This window comes from Arachis hypogaea, chromosome 11 (genome assembly GCF_003086295.3).
Source record: "Arachis hypogaea cultivar Tifrunner chromosome 11, arahy.Tifrunner.gnm2.J5K5, whole genome shotgun sequence".
Lineage (NCBI taxonomy): Eukaryota > Viridiplantae > Streptophyta > Magnoliopsida > Fabales > Fabaceae > Arachis > Arachis hypogaea.
The window spans coordinates 12,469,123-12,491,186 of record NC_092046.1 but is presented as its reverse complement, the minus strand read 5'-3'; the positions used below and the strand labels follow the sequence as shown (position 1 = coordinate 12,491,186).

The window sequence follows — 22,064 nt, the reverse complement described above, 5'->3', positions numbered from 1 at the left end:
GAGCGTGATAATTGGTTGTGGGTATGGCGATTTCATATTCCTGAGAAGTACAAGTTCTCGATTTGGCTCAGTCTTCATAACGCTATTCCTACGATAGAGTTTCGTTTGGGTCGTGGCTTAACTTTATCTAGCACTTGTCATCGGTGTCAGAATGGTTCTGAATCCATTCTTCACTGTCTTCGGGAGTGCCCTAGTGCCAAGGAGGTCTGGAACCTTTTAGGCCTATATTCAGATAACTCGAATTTACGTGATTGGCTCTACAAAGGTGCAAGGAGTGGAGATGTTTTTCTTTTCTTTTCGACCATCTGGTGGATTTGGAGAAGCAGGAATCATGACTTATTTAATACAGATCACTCTTGGAGTGCTAGTAAAGTGGTGAGTTTGATTCGTAGTTCAGTAAGAGAGTTCCACACTATTTTTGCTATGCATCAATCTTCTTCTCCTCCTTCGCTTTGTTTGCATTAGGTTCCACTTCCAGTTCATTCTGTTAAATTGAATTGTGATGCTAGTTGTTTTGCTCTTTTTGGCTATGCTGCTTTTGGTTGTATCATTCGTAATTCTGATGGATGTTGGTTGAAATGTTGCACTGGAAAAGTCGAAGTATGCAGTATTCTTTTTGCTGAATTGTATGCGATTTGGAGAGGTTTACTTCTAGTTTGGGATAGTGGATTTCGTGAGGTTATTTGTGAAACAGACTGTTTAAAAGCTATTTTCTTGGTAAACCAAAGAATACTTGGTAAGGATATTCCGAAATGGGATTTGGCAAAGCATATACAGGAGGTTATGAATTGGAATTGAAGAGTCTCTATCCTTTTAATTCAGAGGAATGCAAATAATGTTGCAGATTATATGGCTAAAGCAACTGCTTCTAGCGCGGACATTCACTCGAATTGGAGTCAACAATAGAGTGAACTTCAACATCTAATAGATTTAGATATGAACCTAGCCAATTAATTTGATTTAGTCTCTGTTTTTTCTCTTTCTTTTCTGTTTAGTCAACAAAAAAAAAACACTTATACATTACTAATATAACACTAATAACAATAATAAAACTAATAGTTAACTTATATACCAAATACTAATAACTCTAATAACAACACAAATACATAAACTTATATATAATTAAAATACTAAAAAATACTTACTCATTTAAAATGATCCAAATATTCAATAATATATTTTTGAAATAATGTAAACTTACGAACCATTTTTTCTCACTAATTTTTTTACTCACACACTCAACCTCCTTCTTCTTCCTCGATCTTCTTCTTCCCTCAAGCAAAAATACTAATATTGTTATGAAGTGTGCTCACTTTCAACCAAACGCAATACAGGTTATAAAGATCAAGTTCAACCCCTTTTCGTACACGTGTCACACATGTAAGCGCCTACTAAAATGTAAGTAACATTTTGCTCTAACACACTGCTAAATGTAGGTCACATTTAGTATGTCTTAAGATGGTCAAACTAGATATCTGTTCTGCATGCAGGGAATAGAGACGCATTTCAATGTTTGGATGTCTTTTTTTACTAAACACAACCTGCGTTTTGCAATTTGCAACAACCATTTTTTTTGTGCTAACTATGAACTGCGTTTTGTATATCTGTGCAGTTGCAGGTCCATATATATGCAAAGCATACTATACACCAATATATTTAAAATATTCTATTTTTTTGTTCATTATTAAATTAATTTCTGGCCTAGTCACTTAACATTTAACAAGTAACATTTTAATAATTACGCGTATATAAAAAATAATTATCAAATTATATATATATATATATATATATATATATATATGTATTAAAAATAATTTAAATAACATATATTTATATATAAATATATAATAATTTAATAGAAGAGTAAAGTATCATTTTTGTCCCCAACGTTTGGGGTAAGTTTCAAAGTTGTCCCTAACGTTTGAATTGTTCTATTTAAGGCCCTAACATTTCAAAATGGACTCAATGTTGTCCTGCCGTTAGAAATCTGTTAACGGAATTGACGGCGGGACAAAATTGAGACATTTTGAAATGTTAGTGTTCATACCCTGGGTCGAGCTGTCCGACCCGGGATGTTTAGCGACATGGCGACCGACCTCTTCAGGTCCGACTACCCGATCTCTCCTTAAAGAGATCGGCCAAATCAATAGGAAAGCCCAGTAAAGGGCCCAAATAGAGGAACACGACCCAAATCCAAAGGCAACCCAAGCCTATAGAGTTAAAGGCGGTTCCCTTGAAGATAAGCTGACCTCACCCAAAGATAAAGATAAGATAAGATAAGATAACTAACTTATCTTATCTAAGAAGGTCACTCTACACCATTATAAATACACTGGAGCACCCAGGTATAACTCATACTCTGATTCTACAATAAACCTGCTTAATACCCGTGCTAACTTAAGCATCGGAGTCTCTTGCAGGTACCCCCACCCTCCGGTGACCAAGGATCAGAAGTGCAGCCCGTCCAACAAGTCGGACACAACAGCTCCGGCCGCCACCAGCCAGCCGGACACGTCATCTCTGACCAGTACAGAAGATCTCATCCGAGATCGACCTACAGTTTCAGGTAACCCTCGGAACATTGGCGCCGTTGCCGGGGAACCTGGAAGTCATCCCATCACCATGGTGGACGAACAGGATAACGACCACAACTCAGATTTAGAAGACAGAACGCCACACAAAAACATGGGTGCCACACCAAAGGACACTCCGGAATCTAACGGAGACAAAAACTCATCACATCCGGGAGTAATAGAAGCACTTCAAGATCGCCTAAAGCAACTCGAAAAAGAAAGCCAGTACCAGCAAGAAGTCGGCAAGGATCTACAAAGAGAGGTAAGGCGACGTCGAGAATTAGAAGATAAACTTCCTTTAAGCTGATCTCAAAGCAAAGACTACCCGGACCACTCCTGAAGACAACTCTCGCAAAGATCAAGATCCATTCACTAGGAAAATCATGAAGACTAAAATCCCTAAAGACTTCAAACTTCCGGATATGACTTTGTATGATGGCACTACAGATCCCAACCATCACCTCAGCAACTTCAGAAGCAGAATGTACCTCACCGACGCCTCGAATGTCGTTCGCTGCAAAGCTTTTCCAACGACTCTCACGAAGACAGCAATTAGATGGTTCGACAACCTACCTCCAAAGTCCATCCCCAACTTTGACGACCTGGCCAAAAAATTCCTGGCCAAATTCTCCATCCAAAAAGACAAGGCTAAGCACGCCCCCAGTCTACTAGGTATCAAGCAAGGAGATAGGGAAAGTCTTCGCAACTACATGGAAAGATTCAATAAAACATGCCTAGACATACAAAGCTTACCAACAGAGGCTGCCGTCATGGGCTTCATCAACGGCCTACGAGAAGGACCTTTCAGCCAATCTATATCAAAGAAATATCCCACATTCCTAGATGGGGTACAAGAGCGGGCAGAGAAGTACATCAACATGGAAGAAAATTCCCGACTTGGAGAAGCCTCGAAATCCGGTTTCATCTACCGAGATAAAGATGAAGAATCCAAGAAGAAGGAAGATCGAACAGGCGAAAAAATAAAAAAGTATCATAATTACACCCCTCTTCGGGTGTCCCTTGGGGATATTTACAAACAAGTCTGTAACACAGAAAAGATACCCCCAGCTCGACCACTCAAAGGCAAAAGAGGAGGAGGAAATCGGAACGAATACTGTGAATATCATCGGGTCCGAGGACATTCCACCAACGAGTGCTTCGACTTAAAAACATCATAGAAAAGTTAGTAAGGGAAGGAAAACTAAATCGGTATCTAGCCACCCGAGATGATGAACAAAGAAAAAGACGAAGAGATGAAGATGTCGGACGAGCTGAGCGATCACCTCGTACGCCAGAAAGACATGTCCATATGATACACGGAGGATTTGCAGGAGGTGGAATCTCCAAATCATCCCGCAAAAGATACCTCAGAGAAGTATATCATATCGAAGGGAAGGAGGAAGCACCCGACATTCCTGCAATCACGTTCACCAAAGAAGACGCATCCGGTATCATCTCAGGACACGACAATCCCATGGTCATCACCATCATACTGGCAAACGCCAATCTCCACCACACATTAATAGACCAAGGGAGTTCTACCGACATCTTATTCAAAACTGCCTTCGACAAACTCGGCTTAGAAGAAAAAGAGCTTAGAGCATACCCGAACAGCCTGTTCGGACTGGGAGATACCCCAGTACAACCACTGGGATATGTGTCGCTACATACAACCTTCGGAAAATGGAACCAATCCAGAACACTTAAGATAGACTACATTGTGGTCGACGTGAGTTCAGCCTACAATGCCCTAATAGGTCGGACAACACTAAACCAACTCGGCGCAATAGTCTCGACTCTACATCTATGCATGAAATTTCCAACTACAGAAGGGATATCCACGATAAAAGCAGATCAAAAGATGGCACGCTGCTGTTATAACGAAAGTCTAAACCTCAGAGGTAGAGGAGAAGAGTTCCATACAATTGAGCTTGGTGGAGTTCAGAGACATGAAGAACTCCGTCCACAACCTGAAGGAGAAATAGAGAAAGTTCAAATCGGGGATACCTCGAACAAAACAACTAATATTGGCACGATCCTGAAGGGAGACACAAAAGAATTACTAGTATAGTTCTTACGAGATAATGTCGATCTCTTCGCATGGAAAGCTGCAGACATGTCAAGCATAGACCCCAAGCTAATGAGTCACAAGTTGGCGGTCTATCCAGGATCTCGGCCGGTACAGCAGAGACGAAGAAAACTTGGGCCAGAACGATCCCAAGCTGTGGAAGAACAGGTACAAGCACTACTGGAGGCAGGATTCATAAGAGAAGTCAAGTACCCACTATGGCTAGCTAACATCGTCTTGGTGAAAAAATCAAATGGGAAATGGCGAATGTGCACCGACTGCACCGACCTCAACAAAGCCTGCCCAAAAGATCCTTATCCACTCCCAAGTATCGATGCTCTGGTAGATGCTACATCCGGATATAGATACCTCTCGTTTATAGATGCATATTCCGGATACAACCAAATTCCCATGTATCCACCAGATCAAGAAAAGACCTCGTTTTTGACGCCAAAAGCAAATTACTGCTACATTGTAATGCCTTTCGGTCTCAAGAATGCGGGAGCTACGTATCAAAGGCTAATGAATAAAGTCTTTTCAGATCATATCGAAAAGATCATGGAAGTCTATGTGGACGACATGTTAATAAAGACACAAAGTGAAGAGACATTATTGTCCGACCTGGCCCAAGTGTTCGACACTATAAGGAAGCATGACATGCGCCTCAATCCCGCAAAATGCACTTTTGCAGTAGAAGCAGGCAAGTTCTTGGGTTTTATGCTCACACAAAGAGGAATTGAGGCAAATCCGGATAAATGCCAGGCCATACTCAACATAAAAAGCCCAACTTATGTCAAAGAAGTACAACAACTCAATGGGAGGTTAGCGGCCTTGTCCAGGTTCCTAACGGGATCAGCGATAAGATCCCTTCCTTTCTATGCCACTCTAAGGAAAGGAAAGAACTTCGAGTGGACAATGGAATGCGAGCAAGCCTTCCAGGATTTCAAAAGTTTTCTTAGACGACCACCTATCCTAACTCGACCACGAAAGGAAGAGCCACTCGTATTGTACCTTGCGGTAGAAAGTCAGGCAGTAGCCTCAGCACTAGTTCGAGAGGACGACAAAGGGCAACAACCTATGTACTTCATTAGTAAAGCGCTGCAGGGATCTGAGCTGAACTACCAAAAAATAGAAAAGTTTGCCTATGCTCTCATACTGACATCTCGACGACTACGCCCGTACTTCCAGGCTCACACCATTAAGGTCCAGACCAACCAGCCCATAAAAGGGATACTGCAGAAAACAGATCTAGCAGGCAGAATTTTACAATGGGCAGTCGAGTTATCCGAGTTCAACCTCCAATATGAAGCTCGAACAGCCATCAAATCACAATACTTGGCCGACTTCATTGCAGAATTCACAGATACCCTGGAAACCCCCACAGAATGGAATCTCTACGTGGACGGGTCTTCAAATAAGACTGGAAGCGGCGGAAGTGTGATAATAGAAAGCAACCAAGGAACCCAAGTTGAGCTTTTCCTCAAATTTGGGTTCCCGGCCTCAAACAACCAGACAGAATATGAAGCATTACTAGCTGGTTTGAAGCTGGCTAAGGAGGTTGGAGCTCAAAAACTCAACATCTTCAGTGACTCACAAGTAGTCACCTCACAGATAACAGGGAGTTACCAAGCCAAAGATCCCACCATGAAAAAGTATTTGGATATAACCAAGGAACAGCTCGGACAACTCGGGGAATATAAGATCTGCCACATATCTCGCGAACATAATGCCCAAGCTGATGTACTCTCAAAGCTAGCCAGCACCAAACCAGGGGACAACAATAGAAGCCTCATCCAGGAAATGCTACAGAACCCGTCAATCTTGGAAGCAGAAAAAGTCCTAGCTATAACAAGTCAGGGTCAAGGATGGATGACCCCCATAATTAATTACCTCAAAAAAGAAACACTCCCCACAAATGAGAAAGAAGCAAAGAGGTTAAAACGGGAGGCTCAGTACTACACCATCATAAACAACACCCTATACAAAAGAGGGATTTCAATACCATTGTTAAAATGTGTGCCGACCTCTAACACAAGGGAAGTTTTAGAGGAAGTACACAGCGGTATTTGTGGCAATCATCTCAGGGCACAAGCTCTCACCAAAAAGGTACTTCGGGCGGGATTTTACTGGCCAACTCTACAAAAGGAAGCTACAGAATTTGTAAAGACATGTCCCCCATGCCAGAAACATGCCAACTTTCACATTGCCCCGCCGGAAGAGCTCATCAGCGTGACTTCGCCTTGGCCATTTGCAAAATGGGGACTAGATCTTCTCGGACCCTTTCCCCAGGGATCAGGACAAGTCAAATTCCTCATAGTCGGAGTAGACTATTTCACAAAGTGGATTGAGGCAGAGCCCCTAGCCAATGCCACTGCTCAAAGAAGCCAGAAATTCCTATATAGGAACATTGTCACGAGGTTCGGGGTTCCATACTCCATCACCACAGACAATGGCACTCAATTCACAGATGCAGGCTTCAGGAAATTAGTAGCCGACTTGAACATAAAGCACCAGTTCACCTCCGTCGAACATCCTCAAGCCAATGGGCAAGCCGAAGCTGCCAACAAAGTCATATTGGCTGGGTTGAAACGGAGACTACAAGATGCGAAGGGAGCTTGGGCTAAAGAACTTCCACAGGTCCTATGGGCATATCGAACTACGCCACATTCCACCACAAACGAATCACCGTTCTGATTAGCGTACGGCGTGGAGGTAATAATCCCAATAGAGGTCGAGGAAGGGTCGCCTAGAGTAGTCCACTACAATGAAGAAGCCAACTCTCAACTTCAAAGAGAAGAACTCGACTTACTTCCGGAAATCCAAGAAAGAGCTCGGATCAGGGAAGAAGCGCTAAAGCGCCGAATGGCTTCAAGATATAATCAAAAGGTAGTGCCAAGAGGTTTCGCGGAGAATGATCTCATCCTAATCCGAAATGATATTGGAACAACTCGACCCGGAGAAGGAAAGTTGGCAGCAAACTGGAAAGGACCCTACCGAGTCATAGAAGTACTTGGGAAGGGCTACTACAGACTGTCCGAACTCGATGGACGAGAGCTTCCCAGATCGTGGCAAGCCTGCAACCTAAGAAGGTACTATAGCTAGACAAGGTAAAAGATCTCATCATAGGATGCACTCTTTTTCCTGAAAAAGTTTTTTAATGAGGCACCAAGTTGAGATCCAGATATTATCCGACTTAAAAGGATGAAAAACTCCAACATGTATATATTTTCACTTTCTTTTGAATAAAAAATATTTTAGATATTCTACAAATTCTCAAGACGCATTAATTTGAAGCATTCATCGTCCGATTATAAAGCAACAGATCGGCAAAAAGTGAAAAACAGATTTACTGCACGATCACGATAAAAGACCAATAAAGATGAAAACGCGATTCATCTAAAGGTCGACCAAAGAAAGACAGAAACCACCTTCTACAAATCGGCAAAGATGAACACAGAATAATGCAAGAAGTTATCAAAAGTGATCCAAAAAAAGAACCTGACGAGGTCTTATGGATTGCTAAATAATAACTTAAAGACTGGCTGACGTTGAGAAGTCGGACCAAGTCAACCCAACTTATCAGTAAATCCCTGGAAAGAGGTCTGGCCAACCCTATAAAAGAGGAATTGCTATAACTTAGAAGAGATCGACATAAAGAAGTCGGTCTCCTACGAAAAACAAGTTATAAAAGTAATCCCTGAAAGAGACCTGACAAAGGTCCAAGAAAGAGGATTACAAAATAACTTAGAAGAGATCGACATAAAGAAGTCGGTCTCCTACGAAAAGTTATAGAAGTAATCCCTGAAAGAGACCTGACAAGGGTCCAAGAAAGAGGATTACAAAAATAACTTAGAAAGAGGACGACGTAAAGAAGTCGACCTCCTACGAAAAGTTATAGAAGTAATCCCTGAAAGAGACCTGACAAGGGTCCAAGAAAGAGGATTACAAAAATAACTTAGAAAGAGAACGACGTAAAGAAGTTGACCTCCTACGAAAAGTTATAGAAGTAATCCCTGAAAGAGACCTGACAAGGGTCCAAGAAAGAGGATTACAAAAATAACTTAGAAAGAGGACGACGTAAAGAAGTCGACCTCCTACAAAAAGTTATAAAAGTAGTCCCTGAAAGAGACCTAACAAAGGTCCAAGAAAGAGGATTACAGAATAACTTAGAAGAGATCGACATGACGAAGCCGGTCCACTACAAAAATAACTTGGAAAAGGACGACGCAAAGAAATCGGTTATGGATAAAATACAAGTAAGAGCAAGCAAATACGAATTGGATCCACGCATCTACGACCTCCAAGTACAAAGCAGTTCAAAGAGGTCGAGCAGCAAGGCTCCAGTATTCTAAAACCTGGAAAGGTGCCAAGACAAGTGCAAACAAGCATGCTATAGAATACAATATTATAAAGCTTTAGGGTCAAGCCCAAAAGCTTGAAAGCTACTTGTTTCTTAAAACAAAAGTTGCTAAACAAGCAACCAAAAGGAGTACCAGCAGTCAGCAAAATATTCAACTATACAAAATAAAGAGTTTTAAAGCCCACAAGCCGGGCCAACTACGCAAATATCCAAAGAAAACTCAGCTAAAGATTATAAGACTTTTTAGCAGCATCAGTCTGGGGTGAAGGAGGGCGAGCCTGGAGGGGCACAGCATCCATGGTACCATCATCCCGGTTCAAGATCTGACAGTCCGGATCAGAAACAGAATGACCAACCTCAACCGGAGGAATCGTAGAAGCGGGCACCTTGGCAGAAAGCACAGGGGGATCGGAGGATCAACATCATCATCATCTTGGTCGTCAGGGACAATCTTACCATCCCTCACAACATTGTCCAAGCTAAAGAGAGTAAGGTCAACCTCAGGAGCAAGAACTTGAACTTGCTCTGTTAGATTATCATAGGCAGCGTTCACGCTGCCGACGAGGTGACCTTGAAGCTCGGAATAGTCTACTCGGGCAGACTCCAGCTCCTCCCTCAGACGCACCACCTCCCGATAAGATGTAACATAACTGTCCTTATGCCTCAATGTCGTGTCCTCGGCCAACCGCACAGAAGCCGCCAGAGCAAGGGAACTCGCCTTTTCGTTCTCCAGATCCTTCTCCAACTTGGCTACCTTTACCTCAAGCTCTTCCTTCACGCCCTTCATCCGGTCGAACTCCTGTTTAGCCTCCTCCATAAATTCTTTGGTGGCATGGAGAGGAAGATTCTGAGTAGTTCGGTACAGGGCAGCCCCCATATATGCCATTTTAACACTGTTTCGGGTCATAAAATCCAGATGGAGAAGGATTGATACATCATCCATGGCGAGGGCACCGTAGGGACTGATTTGCTGATCTTCGAACTCGATTGCATTAAAATTAGGAGTGTCAAGGTTGAAAGGCTCAATTGTTTTTTGTTTCTTATTGGGAGGAGCACCAGAAGTAGTGGCAAAAGTCTGTGGAGGATCAGTCAGACGAACTCGAGGAGTGGGGATCACCTTCCTCGGCCCAGGAGAACTCGGCACGGGCGGCTTCACTGGAACTTGAGAAGATCCCTCTCCGGACGCCTTGGCCGAGATGTTTTGAGCAGCAGCAGCCTTCTTCGCCTTCTTGTAGGCCTTCATGGAATCATTGTTTTTCGACATCTCTGAAAATACAGAATCAACATAAGGATGAGTTACAACCTAGGAGAAGCAAAACTAAGAAACAAGTATAAGAAACAAGTCAGACAGTACCCAAAGTAGTTCGAACCAAAGATGGATCACTCAAAAATCTTTTTATATCCAGATGGGGTGGTTCCCCCCACAAATCTTCAAGAACAACTACAAAAGCCCGCTCAACCTCATTAAGCATCTCCCATGTATAACGAGGCACTCTCACATTCTTTTGCCACTCTAGAGGAAAAGCAAGCTCGTCATTCTCATCAAGAAAAAAGGGGCGGACCCCCTCAACAGCACGGACTCGGAAGAAATAATTCTTAAAATCTTTAAAAGACTCATCATACATGGCAAAAACTTTATGCCCCTGGGCCGATCTGAAAGAAACCCAGGAAGCTTTCTTTTTGGAAGAACCTCCGGGCTTGGCCGAGACAAAAAGATAGAGGAAAAGATTTTAAGAAGGTGTTATGCCTAACTCTTGGCAAAGCAGTTGAAATATCTTGATAAAACCCCAGGAATTCGGATGAAGCTGGGATGGAGCAATGTTACATGACCACAACAAGTAGGTCTCGAAAGCAGTAAAAGAAAAAATAACATCCAACTGGCTGAAGAAATATTCATAGGCATAGAAGAAGGGACGCTCCCCCTCGACCGAAGTAGGAAAATAAGCCCTCTCATCAGAGTTAGGAGCTACAAGCTCATAATCCCTCTCCCGAGCACTGTTATCACAAATCCTATGACGTTTCCTCAGCTCTACACAAAATTCAGCGTCCACGACAGAGACACACATTAGGACAAGGGAGTCCAGCCAATCGGACATCCCCTCGGGAACTTTGGAAGACATCTCTACAACGTTATTGCGAGAAGACATGAGGCCAACTAATCCTACAAAAAGAAAAGAATATTCGATCACTAAAAAACATCTTAGAGGAAGGGCAAAGCAACTCGACTAATATGATACAGACAGAAAAGGAAAACCCCAAGACTCAAACCAAAGTCCTGGGGCATCCTTTGGAGGCAGTGGTAAAGCAAGATTTCAGGAAAAATCTACAGCTTACGTCCCGGCATTTTCCAAACAAGAAAAGAAGATTTCAAGTAGACAAACGTTTTGAAAAAGGGAAGTAAAAACACAAAAGTCATCTAAGCCACTATCTTTCTACAGTCTATCAACGAAAATCATTGTCGACATAAAAAATGCCAAGTAGAAAATCATCAAAGATACAACCTTTTTCAGAATCAAACAAAAACCATCATCGAAAGCACAAACAGAAACGGTGATAACATGCAAAAGCCCTAAAAGCATCAAGCAACAGGAAAAGCGAAAAAGTTCATACGAAAGACGAAGAAACTCCCAGAACACACAATACAACAGCAATTAAGCGCAACAAAAATAGAAAGATCCAAACTTTCTCCAAGCAAAATCAAAACTTCACCACAAAACCAAAGCCAAAGCAACGAAAGAGAAAAGTAATTGCAAAATGGAACTAACCTGGAGAAATGAGAAGTTCCGGAAGAAGTAGAAAGGAAGGAATCGCTAGACCGCTGGAAGGCACCGCAATGCAAGAAAAGACAGAGATAGAGAGAACGAAGGAGTTACAAAGAAAAAGGAAGAAGAGAAACCGTTTTTCTGAGGAAGAAAAATTCAAAATAAAGCCAAGAGAAACGGGGCAATTAATACCAATTAATGAAGGTATTAAACCCTCGCACGTTCCCTAGAACGAAGCGCTAATACAAAAGCGCGCGTTTTTAGAGAAAAAACGTTCTACATTCAAAAAAAGCTCTACAAAGAAAGGAATCGACAAAAGTGCTCGAGTTCGGCTTCGCTATAAAAAGTTCGAAGTCAAAAAACTCGACCTCAAAGCAGAAGACCGAGCTCAAGCAGGGGCACTGTTCATACCCTGGGTCGAGCTGTCCGACCCGGGATGTTTAGCGACATGGCGACCGACCTCTTCAGGTCCGACTACCCGATCTCTCCTTAAAGAGATCGGCCAAATCAACAGGAAAGCCCAGTAAAGGGCCCAAATAGAGGAACACGACCCAAATCCAAAGGCAACCCAAGCCTATAGAGATAAAGGCGGTTCCCTTGAAGATAAGCTGACCTCACCCAAAGATAAAGATAAGATAAGATAAGATAACTAACTTATCTTATCTAAGAAGGTCACTCTACACCATTATAAATACACTGGAGCACCCAGGTATAACTCATACTCTGATTCTACAATAAACCTGCTTAATACCCGTGCTAACTTAAGCATCGGAGTCTCTTGCAGGTACCCCCCACCCTCCGGTGACCAAGGATCAGAAGTGCAGCCAGTCCAACAAGTCGGACACAATAGCTCTGGCCGCCACCAGCCAGCCGGACACGTCATCTCCGACCAGTACAGAAGATCTCATCCGAGATCGACCTAGTCATTTTACAAACATTTCATGATGAGTAAAAATCTTTACGAGTAAAATTATAAAAAAAATAAATTTATTTAAAATCAAAGTAATGTGATTAAGTGTAATTTACTTAAATGTGATTAAAAAATAATTGAATAAATATGTACCGTAAAAGATTGATATTAGTGAAGGATAAAATTAAAATTTATTTCTATGTATCACTTTTGTCTCCAATATTTTCATCCTATTTAAGTCCCTAACATTTTAAAATTGTCTCAATTTTGTCCCATTGTCAATTCTGTTAACAGATTTTTAATGACAGGACAACATTGAGTCAATTTTGAGATGTTAGAGACTTAAATAGAATAATTCAAATATTTTAAACAACTTTAAAATTTATCCAAAAATTAGAAACAAAAATGATACTTTAGCAAAATATGTCTTTGTTTTACGAAAATTACAAAAACAAATTAGTCAGAGACTGCACTGCACAGAAGGCGAAAAAGAAAAGAGGTTGCTTTCATTTTCCATTTATCTTTTTGAAAAGGTGACGTTAGCAAAATCCACCGACCTGATTGAATTAGATCCCCGTGAAGTACATTATTGTCGTCCTCTTCTTCCAGAATCTGAAAGTTTTCTTTAATTTGTTTGTTTTGCACACATTAATGGCACTCTTAAAACTCATTCTAACTGTTTTTATTGTTGCATCAGCAACTGTGACTGCTGATGATTATGTTCGACCTCAGCCTCGTAAAGCCTTACACCTTCCATGGGATTCAAAGCTCTCTTCATACCCTCAGCAGGTCAATACTCAATAGTCAATACACATTATTCTCTTCAATCAAATAATAATAATTAATAATACATTTTGGTGCCTTTTTTTTGTTTCAATGGTTGATCAGTGATCGATGTCATAACTTTTTTTTATTTTTTTTGTATTTTTTTGTGTTTTCATTAGTTGGTATTTGCTTTTCGGTTCTGAATGAATCTGGGCTCTTTATTATTTTATTTTATTTTTTTCCCGATAAATAAAAAGATTCCTAGTATTTGTATTTGTGGCATTTCTTAATTTAGAAAGCTTTTCCTTTTTGTTTTCTAAATTGCTTATATGACATATGTTGCCATGTGAGAATGTGATGTAAGTTTATATCCTCATTGAGTGCAACTTTTTTTTGTGATTTTTCTTTTGTTGTTGTCAAATTCAGCAAAACCACTGATTTGATGGCTAATGTTCCTTATTAACCTTAGATTAATTAGGGAAAAATGGTGTTATATCTAGATGTACCTCTGCACTTTGCACAAATGGGGGAACAGCTTAATGCTGTAATTTGTAGCCAAGAATCTTGAGGAGAAGACAGAAAGAAAAAATGTTAATTGTTTCTAATGGTTGGTTTAATGCTTGAATTAGTAGCTTGTTCTAGGAAAATAATTATGTGAAGAGTGAACAAGGCTTATTCCTTTTAAGCAATTATATCAAACCATTTTACGCACGTTACTTTTTATGGAGTCCATAGAGTTTCAGATTCTTAACTGAAGAAGTGTCTGTTTTCAGGTACACATTTCTTTGTCAGGAGACAAACACATTAGAGTTACTTGGATCACGGATGATAATTCTGCACCTTCGGTTTTAGAATATGGAACATCACCCGGGAAATACGACTCTTTCGCTGAAGGGGAGACCACCTCGTATAGTTATATTCTCTACAGCTCTGGAAAGATACACCATGTTCTAATTGGACCTTTAGAACATAATTCTGTGTACTTTTACCGATGCGGCAGACAAGGTCCAGAGTTCCAGCTCAAAACTCCTCCTGCTCAATTTCCGATTACATTTGCTGTGGCTGGGGATTTGGGTCAAACCGGTTGGACAAAATCGACGTTGAGCCACATTGACCAATGCAAATATGATGTTCACCTACTTCCTGGAGACCTTGCATATGCTGATTATATCCAACACCGGTGGGACACATTCGGTAGGTTGGTGCAGCCACTTGCTAGTGCCAAACCATGGATGGTAACTCAAGGGAACCATGAAGTGGAGAGCATACCATTGTTGAAGGATGGATTTGTGTCTTATAATTCCAGATGGAAGATGCCGTTTGAGGAAAGTGGATCGAGTTCAAATCTCTATTATTCATTTGAAGTTGCAGGTGTTCACATTATCATGCTTGGATCCTATGCAGATTATGATGAGTACTCTGAGCAATATAGTTGGCTAAAGGTTAGTTGGTTGCTCTAATGCTTAAAAGTTACTACATCAAGATATGTGTATAAGTATTGGATTCTCTGCCAAAGAAGATCAGGCTTCTTCTAAGCTATTGGTTATAAAATTTTGTGATTATAACATGCATGATCCAACTAAAAAGAAAGAAAATCAATATTGTTTGTCCTATATACTAGATATCCTTATATGTTTATTGTTGAGACATAAATTTCTTTTCTATTTCCGTAGTATCCTAGTTTCCTTTCTTCAAATATGTTGTTATGGATAACATTAAGTCAATTGAGCCTATTGTGGGATAGAGCTTTCTTCTAGTTGCATGCTTGTAGATTTCAATCACTTGCATTCATTTATAAAGCCATGATTAGCATACCTGCTGTCCTCCATCTAGATTTTCTTTCAGGATCTTTCAACAAAAACACATACAAACATTGTGATATTGTGATGAAATTAGATACATATTTGTTTCTTCCTTCCTTTGTTATGGTGATTACACTAATCAAGATGTCAAATAGAGCAATTTATAGTCCAAATTACTCGTGACAAATGCAAGCATTGGATTAGCATATGGGAGTTAGGGTTAACCCTATATGGCTTTCACTAGAATCATGTCTTGAACTCAATTTGTGTGTGTATGTGTAGAAGGGGAGCCTTGGAAAATCATTTGAGTTGTCTCTGTATATCCTCAGGGTCACAAATTCAAGCCGTAGAATCAACCACCGATAAGGGTAAAATTTAACTAACCGTTAACGGTAAAAAATTAACAATAGGGCTAAATTGAAACTTATTTGAAACATTGAAGGTAAAATTGAATCAAATAAAACATTAGGGTAACTTAGAAAAATTTTGAAAACATTATGGACAAGGCACACTTCACTCGTGTTAGTTTGAGCCAGAACTACTTTCCTATGCAATGGTAGGTTGAAGTGATAAATATAGCTGTGGTTCTTGCACTAGTTATGGGAGGATTGGGTATTTATTATTTGTTGTAGATCAAGGAGAGACGTGTGATTTGGGGCACAAAGTTGGCAACTTGGAGGGTTGCTTTGATCGGCTCGAAACAACACTTGAGTTGGTTGAAGCAATCCCAAAATAAAAAATTCACTAGCTAATCATAATTTCATAATTTGCATTTGGAAGACCCTTGATAATTCTTTTGCAGTATGGAGAGAATAAATCTTCAAAATAAAACTGATTATTATAAATTATTTAACGGATGGTTTAAGTAAAAATTAGAACATTGTATTTATATAAGAGTTTATCTTCTCACATCCTTAATGCAACAAGTATCATTGTATAGTAATGAATAACAAAAATGTATGGAACTCAAAAGCAGTATTGTTTGGTATTCTTGATATTCTCGTGCACTATGTAATCTATGGAAATGTGTTCTGCATGAAATATTTCTTCATGATAAACAAAATTGTCCCATCCTGCTGTCCTTAGTATATGGTTATAGCCTCTTTTTCTTTTCTTTTCTTTTTTTATTTTTTATTTCATGAAAATGGTTTTCAGTAAACAGGGTTGACACTCTTGTTTCTGATCTACAGGCAGATCTGTCAAAGGTGGACAGGAAAAAGACACCATGGCTACTTGTGTTATTTCATGTTCCATGGTATAATAGTAACACGGCACATCAAGGTGAAGGTAGTGATATGATGAAGGCTATGGAACCATTGCTATACACTGCTAGTGTTGATTTAGTTTTTGCTGGGCATGTGCATGCTTATGAACGCTCGGTAAGCTTCCGCGGTTCCAATTTTTCCCCTCTTGTAAGTATGCTTTAATTGTGTTGACAAAATATTTTTCATCTCTATGACAGAGACGGGTGTATAATGGAAGAGTGGATCCTTGTGGTGCTGTTCATATAACAATTGGTGATGGAGGAAACAAAGAAGGCTTAGCTGCAAAGTAAGTTCGACTCTTCCAATAAACATTGTCGTGTGAACCACCAAGTTTATTCCCGAAAAATCAAAACCGTTGACATATAAGTCCCTAAAAGATGTTTTATTCGTCAGTAGTACCTTGGTGATGAATTTGTCTTTATTAGTTATAGTGGGTTTTGTTTTTGCATGAATTAAAGATATTTTAGGGACTAATTCGTTAGAAAGTGATCTTTTAGAAACTAATTTGTTAGGATGTTAATATTAAGGACGAAGTTGCCAAATAGTCAAATACATCAATCTCTTGAGAAAGCACTATAGGGAAGGTTTACTTTTCCCTCCTGCATCTTCTCCCTAGTTAAGTAAGGTGAAAACATTGATTGACTGCCCTAGAAGGTAAGATGATCCGATAGTAGCTAAAGGCAAAGCCTGGATTCCATTACAATTCTCCACTCAGTAACTGCAGCTTCAGCTATTTCCTTAGTCTTAGCAAAGATCATGCCATTTACCCACATGTGAGAATATAGTATCTTTTGGACTTTTCGAGTGTCAGCATTTTAATCTCTGAAGGGTCAAATGGTGCTTCACTCAAACATTGCATATAAGGCTATTCTTTGAATCACTTGTCATGTGTTAGAAAGTTATATTGAGGTTATGTGTCTTGGGGTTTGTTTGAAATAAACAAGTCCTAAGTCCTGCATAAAGCAAAACAATTAAGGGCACGGTTAGGGAAGCTCTATATAAAGACTTAGGGTTCGTTTGGTTTACATTTTTATTTTTAGTATTTTTTGTTTTTACTTTTTAGAATTTCGTGAATAAAAAAGAAAAAGGAGAAGGTGAAAACAAAAAAAAATATTTTATTGTTTTCGCTTTTTTTTTTTTTCACAAAATCATAAAAACAAAAGACACTGAATATGAAAATAGAAATGAAACGCAAATCAAGCGCTTTCTTCATTTCAATTAGCCCTAGTCAGAAATACTTAAACTTGTATTTGACTTTTCGTTTATACTCTTGTATTAGAGTGGTGTTATGTGTTGTTACATATTTGTTTTTAATGCTGGTGGTATATTGGGGAAATGGGGTGGTTGGGAGAATTTTTTGTGTTACTAAAAATTTTCACATATTGCTATTCTCTTGGCTAAGGTTAGTTTCCAAGAAATGTGTATATAAGCAAAGTATCATTCTTAACATATATGTAATTTATGTTTTCTTGTTGGTAGGTACATAAATCCACAGCCAAAGTGGTCAGAATTCCGCGAAGCCAGTTTTGGCCATGGCGAGCTCAAGATTGTGAACTCAACGCATGCTTTCTGGAGTTGGCACAGGAATGATGATGATGAACCAGTAAAATCTGATGATATCTGGATAACCTCTTTGGTTAGCTCAGGATGCGTTGGTAGGAAGAGAAATGAACTCGGGAATACTCTTACGACACCATAAAAACTGCCTACCGTTGTTTCATGATCAGCTGAACTGTTGTTCCTGTCTTTGATGTGAATACTTAGGTGTCTTATGCTCTGATAAAAAATATATAATGTGATGGTATTCTTACAGTGTGATTGACTTTGTGAGATTGGTTTCTTAATTGGAAAAGCTAAATGTGGTTGCTTATTTTGGTAAATAATTTCCTTATTTTGTTTCTACAAATGGAACTAATAGTTAGCCATGGTTGCTAAACTTCAAAAGCATATATGATTATCAGAGGTTCTTTGAATCGGAAATGATATACTCTGCTCTGCACATGCCGCACAGAGCAATAAATAGCTATCTCCTGTGAAGACTTATCCTAATTTCTAGAGTTATACTCAAAATGATCCCTAAATTTTGACCCCTAAATTTTGACTCCTGACTTAATTTAGTCCTCTAATTTCCAATTGATCCAAATTATACTCTGAAATTTTAAGGCGTGATTTAAGTTGGCTCTTCCGTCTTTTTCCGTGAGATGACGTCGTTTTATTCCTCCCTCTCTTTTTCTTCCTCCTCCTCAATGTCTGAACCTCCCACCACCCTCAATCATACCTTCCTAACCTCACCACCCTGACCACCACGACCACCCTCCTCCTCACCTCCCCCTCATCTACCACTCCAATTTGGATACAGGTTCCTTATTTCTCAAATTTCTGAACTCAGATGAGCTGCAAATTCCGTCTTCTTCTTGCAATCTGGTCGCTGGGAAAGGTTCACATAAAGCTTCAACCATCACTGGTGAAAAAGTTCTTCGCTCATCACCAGCAAAACAAACTCCAAGGTACTTTCTCTCCAAATCTCTGAGGAGTATTCACAGCTGATGACTAGACAGTGGATAATATCTTCTTGGTTTCTTTGGCAACAAGGACAGATTGGTTCAATTGTTGGTATCCACCGGTTGAGAAGCTGGAAGATGGGTAAGCTGCCATGAAGAGCTTTTCACATGAAAACCTTTGTTTTGTGAGGAAGAGATAGCTTCCAAAGAGAAGTCCAGAGAGTTTTTTACCTTAGAGTCTCAGGAAACATTTCAATAGAAGTATGGTAAAAGAGGAAAGTCACTTTGACCCAAATTGTACCTGAATTGGAGTGGTGGATGAGGGAGAGGTGAGGAGGAGGGTGGTGGTGGTGGTGAGGGTGGTGGGAGTTGAGAAGGTATGATTGAGGGTGGTCGCAATGAAGTGGTAGGAGGTTCAAACATTGAGGAGGAGGAAGAAAAGAGAAGGGGGGGAGAGAGAGAGAGAGAGTAAAATAACGCCGTTTAGGCGCAAACAACAAAATGACTTCGTTTAGTCATGTCACGTCATCTTTCCGATGATGGAAATGGACGGAGGGGCCAACTTGAGTTACGCCTTAAAATTTCGGGGTACAATTTAAGTTAATTGAAAATTAGAGGGCTAAATTGAGTTGGGGTCAAATTTCAAGAGTCATTTTGAATATTAACTCATTCTTAATAGGTTTAAAATTTGAAAGATTATCAAGTCTTATAACTACTTATTGATGGTAGATAGTTAAGATGCTCATGAACCACAAATTTATTCGTCAGATCATCATTGGGGCCCTCTTGACAAAAAAAAAATATTCTTGATTCATTGCATCTGTTGGAGATGATATTAAGCTGGCATCTAATGGCTCACAAAAGCAAGCTGTAATTGATTATAGTTGAATAATTTTTGGATAGTATTCATTTTTGTAACTTTAATTAGAATGATAGAAAATTTTGTTTTGATTAGAGGTCAAAGCTAACAATATTAATGGCCTCATAACCATAGTTAATTTATTTACCATATTGAGTTAAGTTTTAGTAAGATTAATTTTCTAATAGCTATAAATAGTGGATAACAACAATAGGTACTTGAGTATACTCAGTTGTTCTGTTTCAATTTTAGGTTTTGTATGGGTTCATATGACAAATCCCCTTTCTCTTAGTCTTCTTCTTCAATTTCAATCTTATTTTCTTCATTAAAATCAAATTCAGATCACGATTTCTTTTAGGTTTTGTATGGGTTCATATGACAAATCCCCTTTCTCTTAGTCTTCTTCTTCAATTTCAATCTTATTTTCCTCATTAAAATCAAATCCAGATCACGATTTCTTTGTGGTGCGTTGAGTGTGGAGAATCGTCTATCAAGAAAGAGGTGAAGTTCTTGGATACAAATAGATCATTGAATTAGTGTCAATGGTTGACACTCCTTCCGACCTAATGTCTAAGGGAATCACGGGTCACATGAGAACCAGGAGCTTTCAGCTGGTGAGCTTCGAAATTTAGCTCGCATTCTAAGCCAACTCTCGAGTTTGCAGCAACAGAACGCAAAATCGAGTACCAATTTGCTTGCGGATCCAATAAGTGTTCACTTTCTACATTCAGGTGAGAATCCTGGAGTTTTTATTATCTTAATTATGCTGAATGTTAAGAACTACAACTCCTGGTCAATGAGTTATGAAATTGGCACTGAAATCAAAGAATAAGATAGGGTTTATTGATGGAACCATTGTGAAACCAGATAAGAATGATCTTGCATATGTAGCATGGGATGAGTATAATACTTATGTTGTTTCTTGGTTAAATCTTTCATTGAGTGTTGAAATTGCACAGAGTGTTACTTGGAATGAAATTCCTGTAGATTTATGGCTTGATTTGAAGCACATGTATTATCATGGAGACAAATACAGAATTGCTGAATTAGAAGAATACTTGTATACCATGAAACAGGAAAATCTAAAGCATAACAAATTATTTTACCAAGTTGAAGGCTATTTGGAAAAAAAGACATTGATTGCTTCAAACTAGTTCCACAATGCAAGGAATACTATGAAAAATGTGAGTGTAGCTTGGAAACCATGAGAGATTATCGAGATGAAACTTATGCAGTGAGATTTCTAACAGGATTGAATGAGCAGTATAGAAGTGTGAGATCCCAAATCATGCTGATGAAGTCACTTGCAGACATTAATGAAATTTTTCCTCTGTTAACTCAGCAAGAGAGACAGCTTAATGGATCATATTTGGAGACTCAGAACTTTACATCTTTGGCCAATTCAGTTCATAATTTCAACAATAATTCAAGCAGTATTTCTAGAGGAAGAAGACGAGGAACCCATGGAGGTAGAGGTGGAAGAGGAGGAAGAAATTCAGAACCTAAGACATGTTCTTATTGTCACAAGGCACGACATCTTGTGGATACTTGTTACCACAAACATGGATTTTCACCTCATCTATAAGGCCGAAATGACCACAAGAGACTAGCAACGGAGCTATGGCTAATCATATTGCTGTTGGAATTAAAGAGATCAGTACCAACAACGTCAAGCAGGACAAGGAAGCCGATAGTCAATCCCAATTCAATCAGAGTTTGAGAGACTTATACACTTGAGCTCTTATATTGCACAATTATTGTCAGTAAAAACTTTTTTCTCAAATTCTTGGGTGCTTGATACGGGAGCTGCTGATCATGTATCACACTCATTGTATTTTTTTATAAATTTTAGACATATTAGGCAAATTCTGATAAAATTACCAGATAGAACACACACAACTGCAACTATAAGTAGAACTGTGGTATTTGCAACTATATTTTATCTCACGGATGTGCTGTACATACCAAGTTTCAACTTCAATATTTTATCTATTTCCAAACTTTACAAAAGGCCTGTATTGTGAATGTGTTTTTACTGACAAACTTTGAGAGATTCAGAATCGGACCTCTTTGAAGATGATTGTCACAGCTAGAGCAAAGCATGGATTATACATGATAGATTTTTCTATATTAGAGTTAGCACACAAGGACAACATGGAAAATACAATATATAATAGGGGTAATAGGATTCTAGATATG

General features: G+C 39.4%; 1 protein-coding gene across 1 annotated transcript; it reads left to right on the top strand.

Moving 5' to 3' along the window:
• The first annotated feature begins 13,104 nt into the window (after positions 1–13,104).
• On the top strand, positions 13,105–18,388 carry LOC112720288 (purple acid phosphatase 18). Its single transcript, XM_025771177.3, has 5 exons — positions 13,105–13,462; positions 14,212–14,880; positions 16,431–16,619; positions 16,703–16,791; positions 17,985–18,388. Exons 1-5 carry the CDS (start codon positions 13,325–13,327, stop codon positions 18,202–18,204), a joined length of 1,305 nt encoding a protein of 434 aa, XP_025626962.1. The 5' UTR covers positions 13,105–13,324; the 3' UTR covers positions 18,205–18,388.
• The last annotated feature ends 3,676 nt before the right edge of the window (positions 18,389–22,064 follow it).